The 14,852-nt window shown below is 32.2% G+C and overlaps 1 protein-coding gene across 2 annotated transcripts; it reads left to right on the top strand.

Annotated features, from left to right (window-relative positions):
• The first annotated feature begins 1,817 nt into the window (after positions 1-1,817).
• On the top strand, positions 1,818-7,691 carry LOC140956746 (serine/threonine-protein kinase haspin homolog). 2 transcript variants are annotated; one of them, XM_073413615.1, is made up of 14 exons: positions 1,818-2,062; positions 2,137-2,226; positions 2,362-2,452; positions 2,680-3,239; positions 4,104-4,227; positions 4,703-4,812; positions 5,887-5,998; positions 6,129-6,221; positions 6,307-6,368; positions 6,449-6,579; positions 6,664-6,734; positions 6,818-6,870; positions 7,123-7,189; positions 7,316-7,691. In XM_073413615.1, exons 1-14 carry the CDS (start codon positions 1,929-1,931, stop codon positions 7,436-7,438), a joined length of 1,821 nt encoding a protein of 606 aa, XP_073269716.1. In that variant the 5' UTR covers positions 1,818-1,928; the 3' UTR covers positions 7,439-7,691. The 2 variants fall into 2 exon arrangements, with proteins under 2 accessions (XP_073269716.1, XP_073269715.1); XM_073413614.1 differs by having other exon boundaries at positions 2,134-2,226.
• Positions 7,692-14,852: the final 7,161 nt, after the last annotated feature.

Raw genomic sequence — 14,852 nt, 5'->3', positions numbered from 1 at the left:
GATGTACTACCGAACTATCACCATGGCTCATCTACATACTGCTACAATACAACAAGAAGTTTCGAATTCGGGCATTGGGAGTACGATAAGATCTGTCCGAACCACATCTTTTTGCAAACGAAGCTCCAAATTTCTCACAATGATCGAGGTAACCATTTGATCACCAGAAAGAATGGACACTTTAAACCCAAATCCAAATCTTCGTGTATAATCTTCAAATATTAATACAAATACATGATACATCTCCCCGAAAAATAAACATAACTATGACATACAAAAAATTCGACTCCAATGATGCATATAATATAACTGGGAGACTGACGACATGACCCACCCTCAACCACGTGTGCCACTGACAAACTCTTCGTCTAAAGCTGCAAAACCACTTGGGAGACTTACCATAGTGCCCAAAAAATAGTCATAATAATAATAATAATAATTAAACATCAATTTTAACTAAATATTTTCTTCATATGTAAATATTGCAATAGCAATCCTTTATTTTTATGAAGATCCATTTAACAATATAAATAAAAGAGCCGAATCATAAATATTCAACTTATTGAAAATAAACATAATTATTATATTCAAAATGAGAAACACAATTATTATTAGTTATTCTTGAGCCCAAAGTACTCTTATCGTTGCTTTATTCTGCTAATAATTATGTCCCACCATCACCTTTGCAAGAAATGACAATCACCATATGCTGCAAAATGTCAATACAAAAATAAAATAATTCAATATATGTACAAATACATATATATAATGTATATGGTATCTAAATTACTTTAGAAAACAAAAGCAAAACCTAAGTGAGAAAGGGAAGTATTATTATATGGATTATTGAAAACTATAAGACCGACCCCCCGCCTACAGTTTTCCGTAACAAGTGATTATTCTATGCTACATCTGGAGTATTTATCCTCATGTGGTATGGTCAAATTTTAGTCATTAGATCATCAACATATATGTCAACTTCCATAAAAATGTGAAATGACTCACATGATTTAATGATATTAGAATATGAAGAGAAACACTCTCGGTGTAGTTTAGACTAACTTTGTAGTACGGTAATAATAACTGAGAGCGAAAGAAGTGTTGTTCCGCAGTGTGTTGGGTGTGTAATCGGGACACAGTCTCAGCACGTGCGAAGTCTAGGAATGCTTGCAAATCGGCATCAATGGCGCCTCCATACGCGACACACCACGTAGTCGACTGAATATATACAAATAAGGGTTTTTAATTTATCAGGGTCAAATTAAACTCGATCAATATGTAAAAAAAAATTAAATGTCATCGAAGGAAGTGACGTACTGTCCCTTGTGCAAGGCATTTCCATGCGTGAAAAAGATCGAAACAAGAAGCTAAATAGATATTTTTCTTTGCCATTTGGCTGATTTTCTTATCTAATTTTGTTGTGTAGAAATGTTGCAAGTTTTGTGAGTTTAAATAGCTCTGAAACTAATGGCACAAATATTTTAGAATAAATGCATTGCATAATTCGAAATATAATATTTTTTTTTTACAAAGAAATTAAGGTTTCTCAAATTCATATCATATCAAGCAAAAACAAAGTAGAGATATGATATTACGAAATTGAGTTTCTTGGGGTCATTTTTAATTAATTAATTAATAAGAAAATATTTAGTTTGAATTAAAGAATTTCGCACATATATATAAATATAAAAGTATAAAAAAATTAACAACTTTAATTTCGAAATGATATACTTTAAATTTTGGAGATTTAAATAAAATTTAGTTTGGAATTCCAATGAAGTAATACAAATGACCCGATGCGATTTTATAAATCGCAACAACATCAAAGCAGAATGAAACCGGAGGGAAAGAAAACGTAGGGGTTCCCGCCCGACCATAATCCTTTTGAATTATGCTGCAGGAAATAGAGAAATCATAGCGCCAAAACCATGGGTTCACAATCTGTGAGTGATCTCTGGTCAGAAATTGTGGCAGATCCACCAGTTGAATTTCCAGACCCAGAAATTGCGATAATTTATCGAAGGCAAAAGGGTAGTATTATTCCCAGTAAAGACGCAGCAAGGTTAAGGAAGAAAAATCCAGAAATTAGTTCAAGTTTTTAAAGATTTTGATTTTTGATTAATTTATTTGCAGCAGGCAATGGAGATCGAGCAGCAGCGGGAACGAGAATCTGCAAATTCTGGGGCAAGTCAAGCGAGTCAGTTGGAATCGCTCTCTCTCCACTAGGTTTATGACCTGCTTCCACTGTGATTTATATTATTGGAGTGCTTTCGATTTTTTAGCTTGTTGGCTTCAAATTTTATGTTATTTTCTGGATGAGGCAATATTAAAGGTTATTGTATTTCATTTACTGGACTGCAGAGGAAGAACAAGTATTGCCGCTTTTGCATACGTGGAATATCAACCACAAAAACGTAAAGCTAAAAGAAATGCTAAACCGCCTCTTCCTAAGGTGTTTTCCAAGCTCATATTTTGTTTTTGATTTCGATTTCCACTACTAGAATCGGGTTTCAAATCTTTTTCTTTTGGGTCGATTTGCCATGAGAGCATCGGCACGAATCTTTTATTGTTTTCATTTGTAAAATTTGCTATTACTAGTATATTATATTAGTGAAGACTGATGAGGTTAGAAACATGTTGCTGATGATTCCTTCTTTCCATGCATATTTTGGTCCACAGGGGAAAGCCAAACAACCTCCAAATTTTGATAAAGAACGGGCGTATTTTGAAGAGGTTGATGCCTTTGAATTATTAGAAGAAAGCCCGTCTCCCAAGAAATCTAGTACATGGACCACGGGTGACAAAACTGAAACTGTCATACCATATTTGTCTTCAGTATTGAGGAAATGGCTGATTTCTAAGAAGTTAAACAGAGCTTATGTGTTTCCTTGTTCGCTATCAAAAGTACTGGAGACTCCTACGCCATCCCAAGATCCTGCGCATCATGTTAATCATTCATCTTCAATTCTGAAGTACTTAGGAAAAGACTCGGTGGAAGTCCATTTAAGCTTAAATCCAAGCCATTCAAGCTTAAATTCAATCCAAGAAAAGCTTGATTCAAGCTCGGGAATGCTTCTCGAGGAATCTTGTGAAGATATTGGAATTGCTGTTAGTAAACTTTCCCTGACCTCAAGGCCTTCATCAGTGGATGATCGCCATTCGAGTTCTTTTTCAGCTCTTTTGACTGCTTGTGGCCAGTCAAGTCCATCAACACTAGCAGACATGTTGTTGAGTTACTGGTTTGTTGTTCCTTTCCTACTCTCACATTTTGGTCATTTCTCAATTGTGACTGCATATCTTTATTATTATATTATACAATGTCTTGCCTCAATTAAGGTCAAACATCATTAATTGACCCAAAACTCACATAAACTTGGAATTATAAATCCCAACTTAAGAATTTAAGGTACCAAATTTTGATAAAAAATTTACCCCTAAAATCAAAGTGTAGGTTTGTCGCTATTGTGCTTCTTCAGACCCTAAATAAAAACCCTTACATTTGTGAAGGAAACAATTGAATTGAAAACTCCAGGCGCGCCTGGACCGTGCCTTGAACCTCTTTGATGTCTGTGCGCCCGTGTTAGTTACAAGTGCATTGACAAGTGCTTCTTTAACAACTCTGAATATTCCTGCATTAGATGTGTATTCTGTTTATAACCATAGGGCAATTTAAAGACGGGGTTTTCTCTACATTTGGTTTTATAAGAATTTCTAAAGTCTTGACGTGTTTTCATTTACTGACTTTACGCCATTGTACTTCCTGAACTCCATGCTCCAGCTAATGAAATTGTATCTAAAATCTTTTCATGATTATGATTTCTCAAATAGTATCTAAAATCTTTTCATGATTATGATTTCTCAACTGTGAAAAAGACTGATCTGGATGGACCTAGGAATATAATGCAAAGTACAACTTCGTTTGTCTACTCATAAATCTTTTAAGTTAGCAGGTTTTTGGAAGTTTTAAGCATGCTGGTGTGTCTAGTAAAGTTGCCACCTTTGTAAAATATTCTTGGATATTTTCGTAAAGAAAATGTTTCATTAAGAGTTGTTTGATTTACTTCTTGTATTCTTATGTTTGGAATTACAATGTTTGAGGACAGTGACCGAGAAAATATAACCAAGGTTGGGGAAGGAACGTATGGAGAAGCATTCAAGGTTGGCAATAATGTATGCAAAATTGTGCCATTTGATGGCAATTTGCGAGTGAATGGAGAAGTTCAAAAGGTATAGATTTTTATTCCTTAAGTAAGATCAACCCATAAGGAGATTAAATTGCTTGTTTGGCAGTATTTTGATAAAAGCAGATTTTTTGGCCAACCTTTACATGCTATTTGGCTAACCTTTACATGCTCTAAAGAGCCAAATTATTACCTTCGGTTTGATAATGTTGTTGCTATCAGCCAAAGCTGATTTATTGCTTGCAGTTTATTTCATTGACCCACCCGTACATTAGTGGCCTGTGTTGTTAACACTTTGTCTTCATGATAGGATGCTAGTGTCACCATTACTTTTGATTCCTACATATTTGTATGCCTCTTAGACATGATTGGCAAAATCATAAACCTAGGTAATGTAAATAATTGATAGCCAACTGTGTAAATGCTATCATCTCAGTTTGTAAAATTTTGTCTTCTTTATCTTGGTTTACGAAGAAGGGAATTTTTTCGCCTTCTGATCCTCGTGCCTTTATTTGCTCCAGAGATCGGAAGAGTTGCTTGAGGAGGTTGTCCTATCCTGCACTCTCAACCGCCTAAGAGGATATGAAGGCCATGTATCCAATGCCTGCACCACCTTCATAAAAACAATAGAGTAAGCCTTCTGCTTCTCTTTAAGGACTGTATGACAATAGTAAGCTTTGTCACTGTAAGAGCTAACACAGAAGCTAACTCTTTTTTAAGCTTTGGTGGTAAGAAATATAGATAGAGAAACCTTATTAGTTTCTATGATAACACCTGCTTTGGTATGATAGGTTATTATTTTATACCTTTCATCTGTTTTGTTGAAGCCGCCGTTGTTTAATTTACAACTTGTAAAAATTAACGATCTTTCAGAAATGGTTTGATTAGACTTCCTATGGTATTAATGACCTTTCATAAATGGTTTGATTAGATTTCCTCTCTTATTTTGAAGTTGATAACCAACTTTTCTTAGCTTTCTCTTAGGTTGAAGTTTTCTTTCTCTTCCAGGTGACATTTCACCCAAGCTAACTTGTAAGCTGATCAAATTTTGAACTCTGGAGTTATATAGAGTAGCATGTATCTGGTTTGTGTGTTCTGGGTGTTACGTACTCATATACATTATTGAAGTATAAACTTGATCAGTGGATATTAGATAATTCAAATCTAGTTCCCAGAAGCAATAAAAAAGATAATTCAAATCTAGGCTCCTTGTAAGATGATCCACAATGGCTGCCCCAGAGTGAAATAGGCTTGGGATGTTAATTCCTCCATTGCTTATTGGATGTAAGTAATAGTATGAAGAGATTTGTTCATGGAAATGTAGGACTTCAGTTGTTCTAGGTGATAATCTCATATTTAGTCCTTTTCTGCTAAAGGATCCAATGAAAGATTTCAATTGTTCTAGGCGGTAATTTAATATTCAGTCTTTTACAGCTTAAGGATTATTAAGTAGATTTTGGTGTCTTTGTGAGGGGATTATGTATTTTGTAGCTATATTTTATCCTAGACCATTAAATTAGATTTGCAAAAATTCTGCTCTGTTTACTGTTTTGCATCTTTTCATAATCTTAAACGGTAGCAATGGTAGGATATCTGCGGGAGGTTCTAATAGTTTCTTGAAAGAAAATACTTGCATCCAATTTAAGAAAAGCTGAATTATTTATTTACAATTAGTTGACATCCTATTGTCATTACTTTCTTGTAGTTTGAGGGTGTGTCAAGGCCATTATGATTCTGCTTTGGTAAGTGCATGGGAAGACTGGGATGGAAAGCACGGCTCGGAAAATGATCATCCTAAGGAATTTCCTGAAAATCAGGTATGCTTCCTGTTATAAATGTGGTCTTGCTTTATTCAGGAACAAGTTTAAGGTAGATATTGTACTTTGCTTTATTTATTGTCTGTTGATTAGATTTAGTTCGCTAAATCAACTAAGCCTTCGTTCCCAGTGCTATGTTGTTTTTGTTCAAGAACATGGTGGTCAAGATCTCGAGAGTTTTGTGCTTCTCAACTTTAATGAGGCACGTAGTTTGTTAGTTCAGGTAAAATAGTCAATATTATTTATACATCTGCCTAATTGCGTTAGTTTGTACGTGGTGCGTTACACAATATAATCAAATGTTGCAGGTCACATTGGGTTTGGCTGTAGCTGAGGCTGCGTATGAATTTGAACATCGAGATTTGCACTGGTTTCATCGACATGCTATGATCTGTTACATCATCTTGCCTTTTCTCACAAAATGCTGACTTGGGTTTGTATTCTAAACAGGGGGAACATTCTGTTAAGTCGGAAAGATTCTGCTACTCTGCAATACATTCTCGAGCAAAGAAAAATACAAGTCAAAACTTTTGGACTGCTTGTATCCATAATTGACTTTACCCTTTCACGGATTAATACAGGTCTACATCAATCTTATTTATTTTTCCACATTTAAGCTTAGTTCTTGATGTTTTTAATATGGCAGAATTTGAGTGTGTCAACAGGTGAAGATGTACTGTTTCTGGATTTATCTTCAGATCCAGAAATTTTCGAGGGTCCAAAGGGAGACAAGCAAGTAAGAAACTGTGAAAGTTGCATACCTTGTTCAGTTTTTTATGCTAAAATTTGTGATCTGGTGGTCAACAATTATTCATACAGGCAGATACATATAGGAAGATGCGGGACGTCACAGATGATTTCTGGGAAGGGAGGTACACAATTTCAGTTCCTAGTATTGCTTACTGCATTGCTTCATTCATAGTCATTCACGCTGCATCCAACACTGAAAGCATGATGCATGAGCATTATATATCATAAAACAAATTGTGGACATCATGAACTAAAAATACCTTTCCATCAATTGGAAATTGGATAAGATATTATTATCAATTTGTTCCATACATGTACAATGTTTCTTTCGATGATTTTGGTACAAACAATGATCATGTTAACCATTATGACAGTTTTCCCAAGACAAACGTGTATTGGCTTCAATATATGATTGACATCGTGCTACAAAAGAAATCCTTTGTAAGTCTTTGTTCGGAAAACTTAATTTCTCAACATATAGAATTTCATATAATTAGTAATTGCAAAGTTACAACCTTTTTTTGGAATATCAGTCTCAAATCATCTGGATGGAATTTTATACTACAGGACCGAAGCTCAAAAGATGAAAGAGAACTGCGTTCTCTGAAGAAACGGCTGAATAAATATGGTTCGGCCAAAGAAGCAGCCTCGGATTCTTTCTTCAGTGACTTATTGACTCATGAATCATGAGGAAGCACATCAAGTCTGCCACAAGACAAGGGATTCTTGTAATTATATGTAAAGCTGTCTTTTGATGTATGTATTGGAGGTTGATCCAGCTTCTGAAATGTTCTGTACGCAGAAACCAAGTTGCTTTCCTGTCATAAATCTCTTTATTTTGACTGTTACAGAAGATTTAGGACAGAGATGGGATCTTTTTGAACTGTAACTGTAGCTGCAGTTTCAAATTAGTAGAATGTCATTCACAATTTGTACCATGTTACTGTCATATTTTATATTTCAAATCTGTAGGTGTATTTAACGGGAAATTGGCCTTCAGTCCTCAGCTGTCGTTTTTTTGTGTGTTTAATCCTGAGTATTTTTTTAGTACCACATTTCCATATGAAGTGTACCACAATTTGTATGACATAGTAACACAATTTTGTGGGTAGGGAGTGAACCCAAAGAAATGTTTTGATTGAGGATTTTTCACCAATTTCCTTTGTATTTAAACGTGTGTGTTAAGTAAATGAAAATTATTAATTGTTTGTTGTGAGTGTGTTTGAGGTAATTTGAAATCGATTTGAAATTTTAAATCCATTCAACTGGTTGGATGAATTAATTTGGGGTGAAATTCAAATTTACTGTCATTTCATTTAGGTTGTGTATAGTTGAAAGAATTTTTGAAGTCATGAATTTTAAATTCATTTGGTTGTTTGAATGAATTTATGTTGGTTATATTTCAAATCTATCTATTGTTATTTTACATAGATAAAATGATAATTATGATGAATTTAAAATATGTCCAGTATGAGTTTTATTTTTAATGCATCTCTTAAAGTAATTTTTAGATCAAATCTTTCCATCCAAATATAAGGTTGTCTTTGGAAGGAATGATTTAGATTTGAGAAAAGATTTCCAAGTGCATTCAAATAATTAAAATACTAATTACCATCATTAATAAATTTGATGTAATAAAATCTTTCTATCTAAATGCAATGGAAGGTTACAATTAAAATGTTATCGTGGGTAAGAAACTTTCATAAATGCATTAATTTTTGAACTTTTTTTTTTGTTCTGTAATTACTAAAATTGAAAATTATATACGATGCTTAGCGGGTTTATCGTTTACGGGTCTAACCTGATTGAATGGACTCGACAGGCTTTGGTATAAGGGGGGGTCCGGGCTTGAGTCCAAATTTTTTCTTGATAGGACGACTCTTGGAAAATTGCCAAACTCATCCCAGAATTGTCATGTGATCATCCCCACCCGAATTGTAGGAATTTTTTTTTGTATTCTAGTTCGAGCTCGAACTTTTATTGTTTCTGGCTCGAATTTGAGCTCAATTCGAAATTTTTAAGCTCGAGTTCGAGCTTTTTCGAGCAACTGCTAGATTTTTGGCTCGAAAATCAAGACTCCGTTTAGAAATTGTGTTACAAAATACAAAATTTTATATAAATATACAAAACCCAAAATCGAAACTAGAATTCAATGTATACAAAAGACAAAAAAAAAACGAGAAAATAATAAAAGAAGAAATGAAAAAAGCTCCAAAAATTAAAATTCGTTGAAGAAAATAATGCAATTGGATCTTAAACACAACGAAAAACAAGAATCTTCTGAGCTACGATGTCTTTCATGACCACAAATTCGTAGTACTTCACGAAACAAAGAACGAAGAAAAGAAATGAAATCAAGAAACTCTTGAATTCTAAAAGAAAAATGGGAGCAAGAAATGTCAATCAATAATCGACTCATGTGGAAACCTGTTGAATTTATCAAGCTGGAATTAAAGCGAAGAAATTTAGATTGCTCTTTCAAAAAAAAAAAAAAATTTTGAATTTTCAATCAGAATAACACTTATATTCTTCTATTCGAGCTTCAATATACAATAATTGGCACCGAGCTGTGGAAGGAGATGGCTACAACTCAGAAGAAGATGGGTGAGCTCGACGAGGGTAAGAGCCGCCAAATTGAAGCTAGATTCAAGATCTACACAAAAAATCCTTCTCTAGGGTTGTAAATGTTCATATACTTCATATTCTATTAATGTAGATGACAAGCTAGGTTGAATATTAATACTTTGAGCTAAAGATAAGGATATTGATTGAAATTGTATTGATTTTCACAGCTTGAAATCAAGCAATTGTCTTTCCACGTTTTGCTCAAGTAAGCTGATGCTTATTATTGCTACGGGAAATTTAGGCTAATAACACTCAACAACATAATATTTAAAAAACTAACACTCACTTTTGAAATGTCTATCCTACCTTCATTTTTAATATTTTCAAATCCTTTTTTTTTTCTTTTAACCCTAAACTAATGTTTTCTTTTTTCTTCTATGCAAGTCTCTTTTACTTGTACACGTTGTTACCCAAATTCCACTATCTCCCGATTTACCATCAACTTTCCTCTCTTCGATTCTCCCGACTCCGTGTTGGATTTGCTAATTGTATGTATCCATACCTCGGCGACGCGTTGATCATTCATCCAAACTGTCCGATCATCGATTGACGAAAGTTTTGTGTTTCCGAATGTTTCTTTTTTACTAAAAGCTGAATTTACCATGCGATTATATCACCGGTGTTTTTCTTCTTTTTTCGGTAAAAAGTTTTTATGTTTTTATATGTAACAGTTGCTTAATTATTGGTCCTGATTTATGTGGGGAAAAAATCCGATTAACTAGTTTTTTTTCTCTTTGTAATTTTTTGATCATTGGTGCTTTTTTTAGTACGATCGTAGTATACAAAGTCGTTTGCTTTTGTTGTGAATACGTGAAGCTTTGTTTTTCGGAGTTTTGCTGTATTCTGTTTAATTGTTGGTTCCTGTTTTTTCACATGAGGGCGACCGAATGGCGACTGAGTTATATAGTAAAAAATAGTGAGCAAGTTCATGTTTTATATAGTACTTAATATATTAACATATATTTTTATTGATAAGATATTATAAAATGAAAAATATTGTGAAATAAGCTAAAAAGCGATTGAGGGCGACCGAATGACGATTGAGTGATATGGTAAAAACAAAGTGAGCAAATTCGTGTTTTATATCCCATTTACTATATTATGGTACGTTTTCATGGATAAGAAATTACGAAATTAAACATAGTGTGAAATAAGGCAAAAATGACTGAGGTTGACCGAATGGCGACTGGGAGCGACCGAATGGCGACGGGATCATATAGTAAAAATAGTGACCCCGAGCAAATTCATTTTTATATTCTACTTAATATATTAAGATATATTTTTATGGAGAAGAGATTATAAAATGAAAAATAGTGTGAAATAAGCTAAAAAGCGATTTAGGGCGGNAATATTTTCTAGTACATCAAGTGGTTCTATTAGATCACTCATATATCACTCAGTCGCTCTTTGTATTATGACATTATTTTTATATTTACACTATCACTACATTATACTATACTAAAATAGAGTAAATAGACCCCAAACGTGAAGTTGTTCGTATTTTCTATTATAAGAATCATATATCACTCAGTCGCTCTTTGAATTATTTTACGCCACTTTTATATTTTATACTCACACGATTATAATATACTATAATATAGTAAATAGTCCACAAAACATTAATTTGATCACCTTTTATACATTGAATAACACAAAATATCTTCGATTCATTCATACAAAATCATTAATGTTCAATTACATTTTTTTTTTAAAAAAAAACATCCAACCTTCCACTTCCAAAAAATAATATTTTTTAGTACATCAAGTGGTTCTATTAGATCACTCATATATCACTCAGTCGCTCTTTGTATTATGACATTATTTTTATATTTTACACTATCACTCCATTATACTATACTAAAATAGAGTAAATAGACCCAAACTTGAGGTTACTCATATTTTCTATTATAAGAATTATATATCACTCAGTCGCTCTTTGAATTATTTTACGTCACTTTTATATTTTATATTCACACGATTATAATATACTATAATATAGTAAATAGTCCACAAAACATTAATTTGATCACCTTTTATAGATTGAATAGTACAAAATATTTTCGATTCATTCATACAAAATCATTAATGTTCAATTACATTCTATGATCAAATTACTATCATCAATGGAAATAGCTGTCCATTCTTTAAATTCGGATAACCATGTATAAATTCCTTGTTCATCACTCTTCCACTCTCCATTAGAATTAATCAAAATTTGGATGATCGTCATTCCTATACAAAATAAGCAATAAAGATGTCATAAAAATTAAATGATTTAACATATAATTGGATGACATAACATATCAAAGTGGGCGACTGAAAACAGAATTGAGCGACTGAAACCAGAATTAGGCCACTGAACCCATAATGTTTGGGCGACCGAACAATTAAGAATGAAATATATGAAAAATTATATTTACAATATATATATTGTAATAAAAACCAGTAAATCGATAAAAAAAATTGAGATGACATTAGAACTTACACCTGATTTAAAATCTCTGACAATGTTGAGAAAAATTGAAACTTTTTTTAAGAAACAAATGACTACAATATTCTCTTGCTTAATGTAGAGGAAAAAAAATTGAAGAGAAGACCAATGAGTGAAGGATGAAGAAAAAAAATCGTTGTGAGAAGGATGAGAAGAATGGAGGGAACAAAAATCCATTTCCTTTCTCTCCTTTTTGTTTCTACTCTTCTTTTGTTTTTTAATTAATTAATTATTTTTTTTAAGTGGATGCTATTTATCAAATTTTGAATTCTAAAAGATTAATATTTAAAATTAAAATTTACTTAGGGTTATATTTTACATTGCCCCCCTTATTGCTACTCATATGGGATTATGTATATGTTTTGAAAGATTTTTTTACATAAAAATAAGGCTTATGATATATGTCGATATGTACAAGGTCGATATTATGATTTTTTGTGATATCCTTGTCCCACATCTTAAAAATCAAAGATTTAAAATGAGTTTATAATGGCTTACAATGGACTTCTATAGCAACTTGGGTTAATCATTTTCGTAAAGCGAAGACGAATACGAAATAGTTGCTATAGGGGCTCATTGTGCAGTCACGCAGGCGCGGGCCCAGGCTCGAGGCGTGAGAGCTTAAAACACTTGTCTTTCATAGTATGAGATTGAACAAGCTTCATTTGGGTATTATGTTCATAGATATCTTATATTAGAATATAAAAAAAATATGGCCCATATGTTGCAGGTTCAAGTACTAAGAAAGAATAGGACGTTGAGCTTCTAGTGGATACTTGCATCGTGTCTGGTCTTACAAGAACCAAGATATGACTAAAATATGTCTTCTGCGTATCATGAATCTAATATGTCTATGTTATGTTGAATAAGTATGGTTTGGGGTTTTACAAATAAGGAGTTGTAGTTTATGAGTATGTTTAAGTGATGGTTTGAAATGTCACTCAGAAAATAGTACTATATCGTTTTGAAGACCATGTGAGTTTATTTACTGATTATGTAATGATATGTGTATCCTATGTTTAACTTAGTTAAGTCTACTTTCTGGATTTTAAAACTGTGTTACGAGTTGCATGATCTTGAAAATGGTAGTCGATACTAAATCATACATATTCAATTGTTGATTGAGATTTTAGATAGGTCCAAAATACGAGGAAGTGTTGTCAAAATTTTTATAATCAAAATACAAGTTTTTAGCTCAAATTTCTTCTGTCATTCTTATATTGATATGTAAATTGTGGATAGTAAATTTTTAAAAGCTCAAGTCTTCTTTATTAGCTTTCATTCGAATTATGAATTTTATAAGTAATTTTATTGTAAACGATGATCATACATGAATAAGTTGAATGCAGAGCAAGTGTCACATCAAGTCTCTCAAGAAATATATTTCTATATTTCTTGGGGTATAATGTTGAGTTAAGCATACATGAGTGAGAGTAGTACTTGATGAATAACATCATCAGAAGTTCTCGTGCGTTAAGCTAATGACGTTGCACCGCTTGATCTAGTTTACTAGGTGGATCATAAAAGAGTGATGTCAAATCTGAACGGGTAATATTGTCTATGCTGAGGACATGGTCGGTGACGGAGAAATGGTGAGACAAATCTCTAAGGGATGTGAGACAACACCAGCAGATAGAAAGATAGACACGTATCTCCTCGGATTCATAAGCCTGACAGCTCGACCCATTAACATCCAAATAGGTGCACCTGCGCTACCACGAATAAAAAAAAAAACAAATTTGTGCATTGGCTAACAGATATAGCTTTTAGCCCGATGATAAACATTTGATGCTAACAAAATCTAATCACTTGAACCATCCCTATGCAACCTTACTAAATTATATGAACCTGAGAACCGACCCGTTAAATTTTTTTTTAAGGAACCATACAGCTCTAAAACAATAAAACATAAATACATACCCAACCCATACCCGAAGTTTAACATATTGGATCTATTAAACCATCAAAAAAGTATATTTATTATATATTTTTACATATCTAATTTTAATTAGCAAAATCATAACAAAAATAAACAAAATAATTTTAATTAAAGCTCTTATCACAAAAATAAATGTATTTCTCATCACCAAATATTTTAAGATACGCTGATATAATTTTTACGTACATAAAAAAATGAGATAATTTTTTAAAAATGATATAGTTTGATATATTATTATGAAATTAATATTTTTCAATTGCATCGTTTTGAGCTTAAATATAAATTTGTAAATTGCCAAACATCCCCAAAACAAAAAAAAATTGATTTCAGTCCCGTGTCAGAAAATGTATTTGAATTCTCTGGGCTCATATGTCATTTCTTGGATGAAAATCGATACAAAACATTAAAATATAGTACTAATATATGATACTTGAGTATCAATTGTTTCAAATTTGATAATAATATATGATTTTTGAGTACCCAAACATATATAACAAATATTAATATTAATAACACATTTGTCTTTTTCGATCAAAATTGATATAAAACATTGAAAATATGGTTCAAATGATCTGATACAAAAGATAAAATTTTGAATATAAAATTGTAACAACTTATAATATCAACATTTGCTATACATGTTTGGGTACTCAAAAATGATATATTAATATCATATCTGAAATAGTTGGTACTCAAATTCATATAGTTATATCATATTTTCAATATTTTGTATTGATTTTCATCCGAAAAGACAAATGTATCATTAATACCAATATTTTTTATACATGTTTGGGTACTCAAAAAATCATATATTAGTACTAGATATGAAACAGTTGGTATTAAAACATTATATATCATTACTATATTTTTAATGTTTTGTACCGATTTCATCTGAGAAAAGACATGTGAGATCAGACAGCGTAAATACATTTTGTTGTATATCAGGACGTGCAAACACATAATTTTTTTGATAGAGACTGAATGTAAATTTAAGTTTGATTATGAAGATTTAAAACAAATTTGTTCATATAAAAAAATTACTAATATTA

Source organism: Primulina huaijiensis, chromosome 14 (genome assembly GCF_012295235.1).
Source record: "Primulina huaijiensis isolate GDHJ02 chromosome 14, ASM1229523v2, whole genome shotgun sequence".
In the NCBI taxonomy this organism is placed as follows: Eukaryota; Viridiplantae; Streptophyta; class Magnoliopsida; order Lamiales; family Gesneriaceae; genus Primulina; species Primulina huaijiensis.
Note: the sequence above shows the minus strand (reverse complement) of the source record. Positions and strands in the feature narration are given on the sequence as shown.

Excerpts from the sequence above, each read along its gene's own strand:
- LOC140956746 (XM_073413614.1), top strand. The coding sequence starts at position 1,929 with ATGGGTTCACAATCTGTGAGTGATCTCTGGTCAGAAATTGTGGCAGAT. Across the intron at positions 6,222-6,306 it reads CACGTAGTTTGTTAGTTCAG|GTCACATTGGGTTTGGCTGT; the intron begins GTAAAATAGTCA and ends CAAATGTTGCAG. Across the intron at positions 6,735-6,817 it reads GTCCAAAGGGAGACAAGCAA|GCAGATACATATAGGAAGAT; the intron begins GTAAGAAACTGT and ends TTATTCATACAG.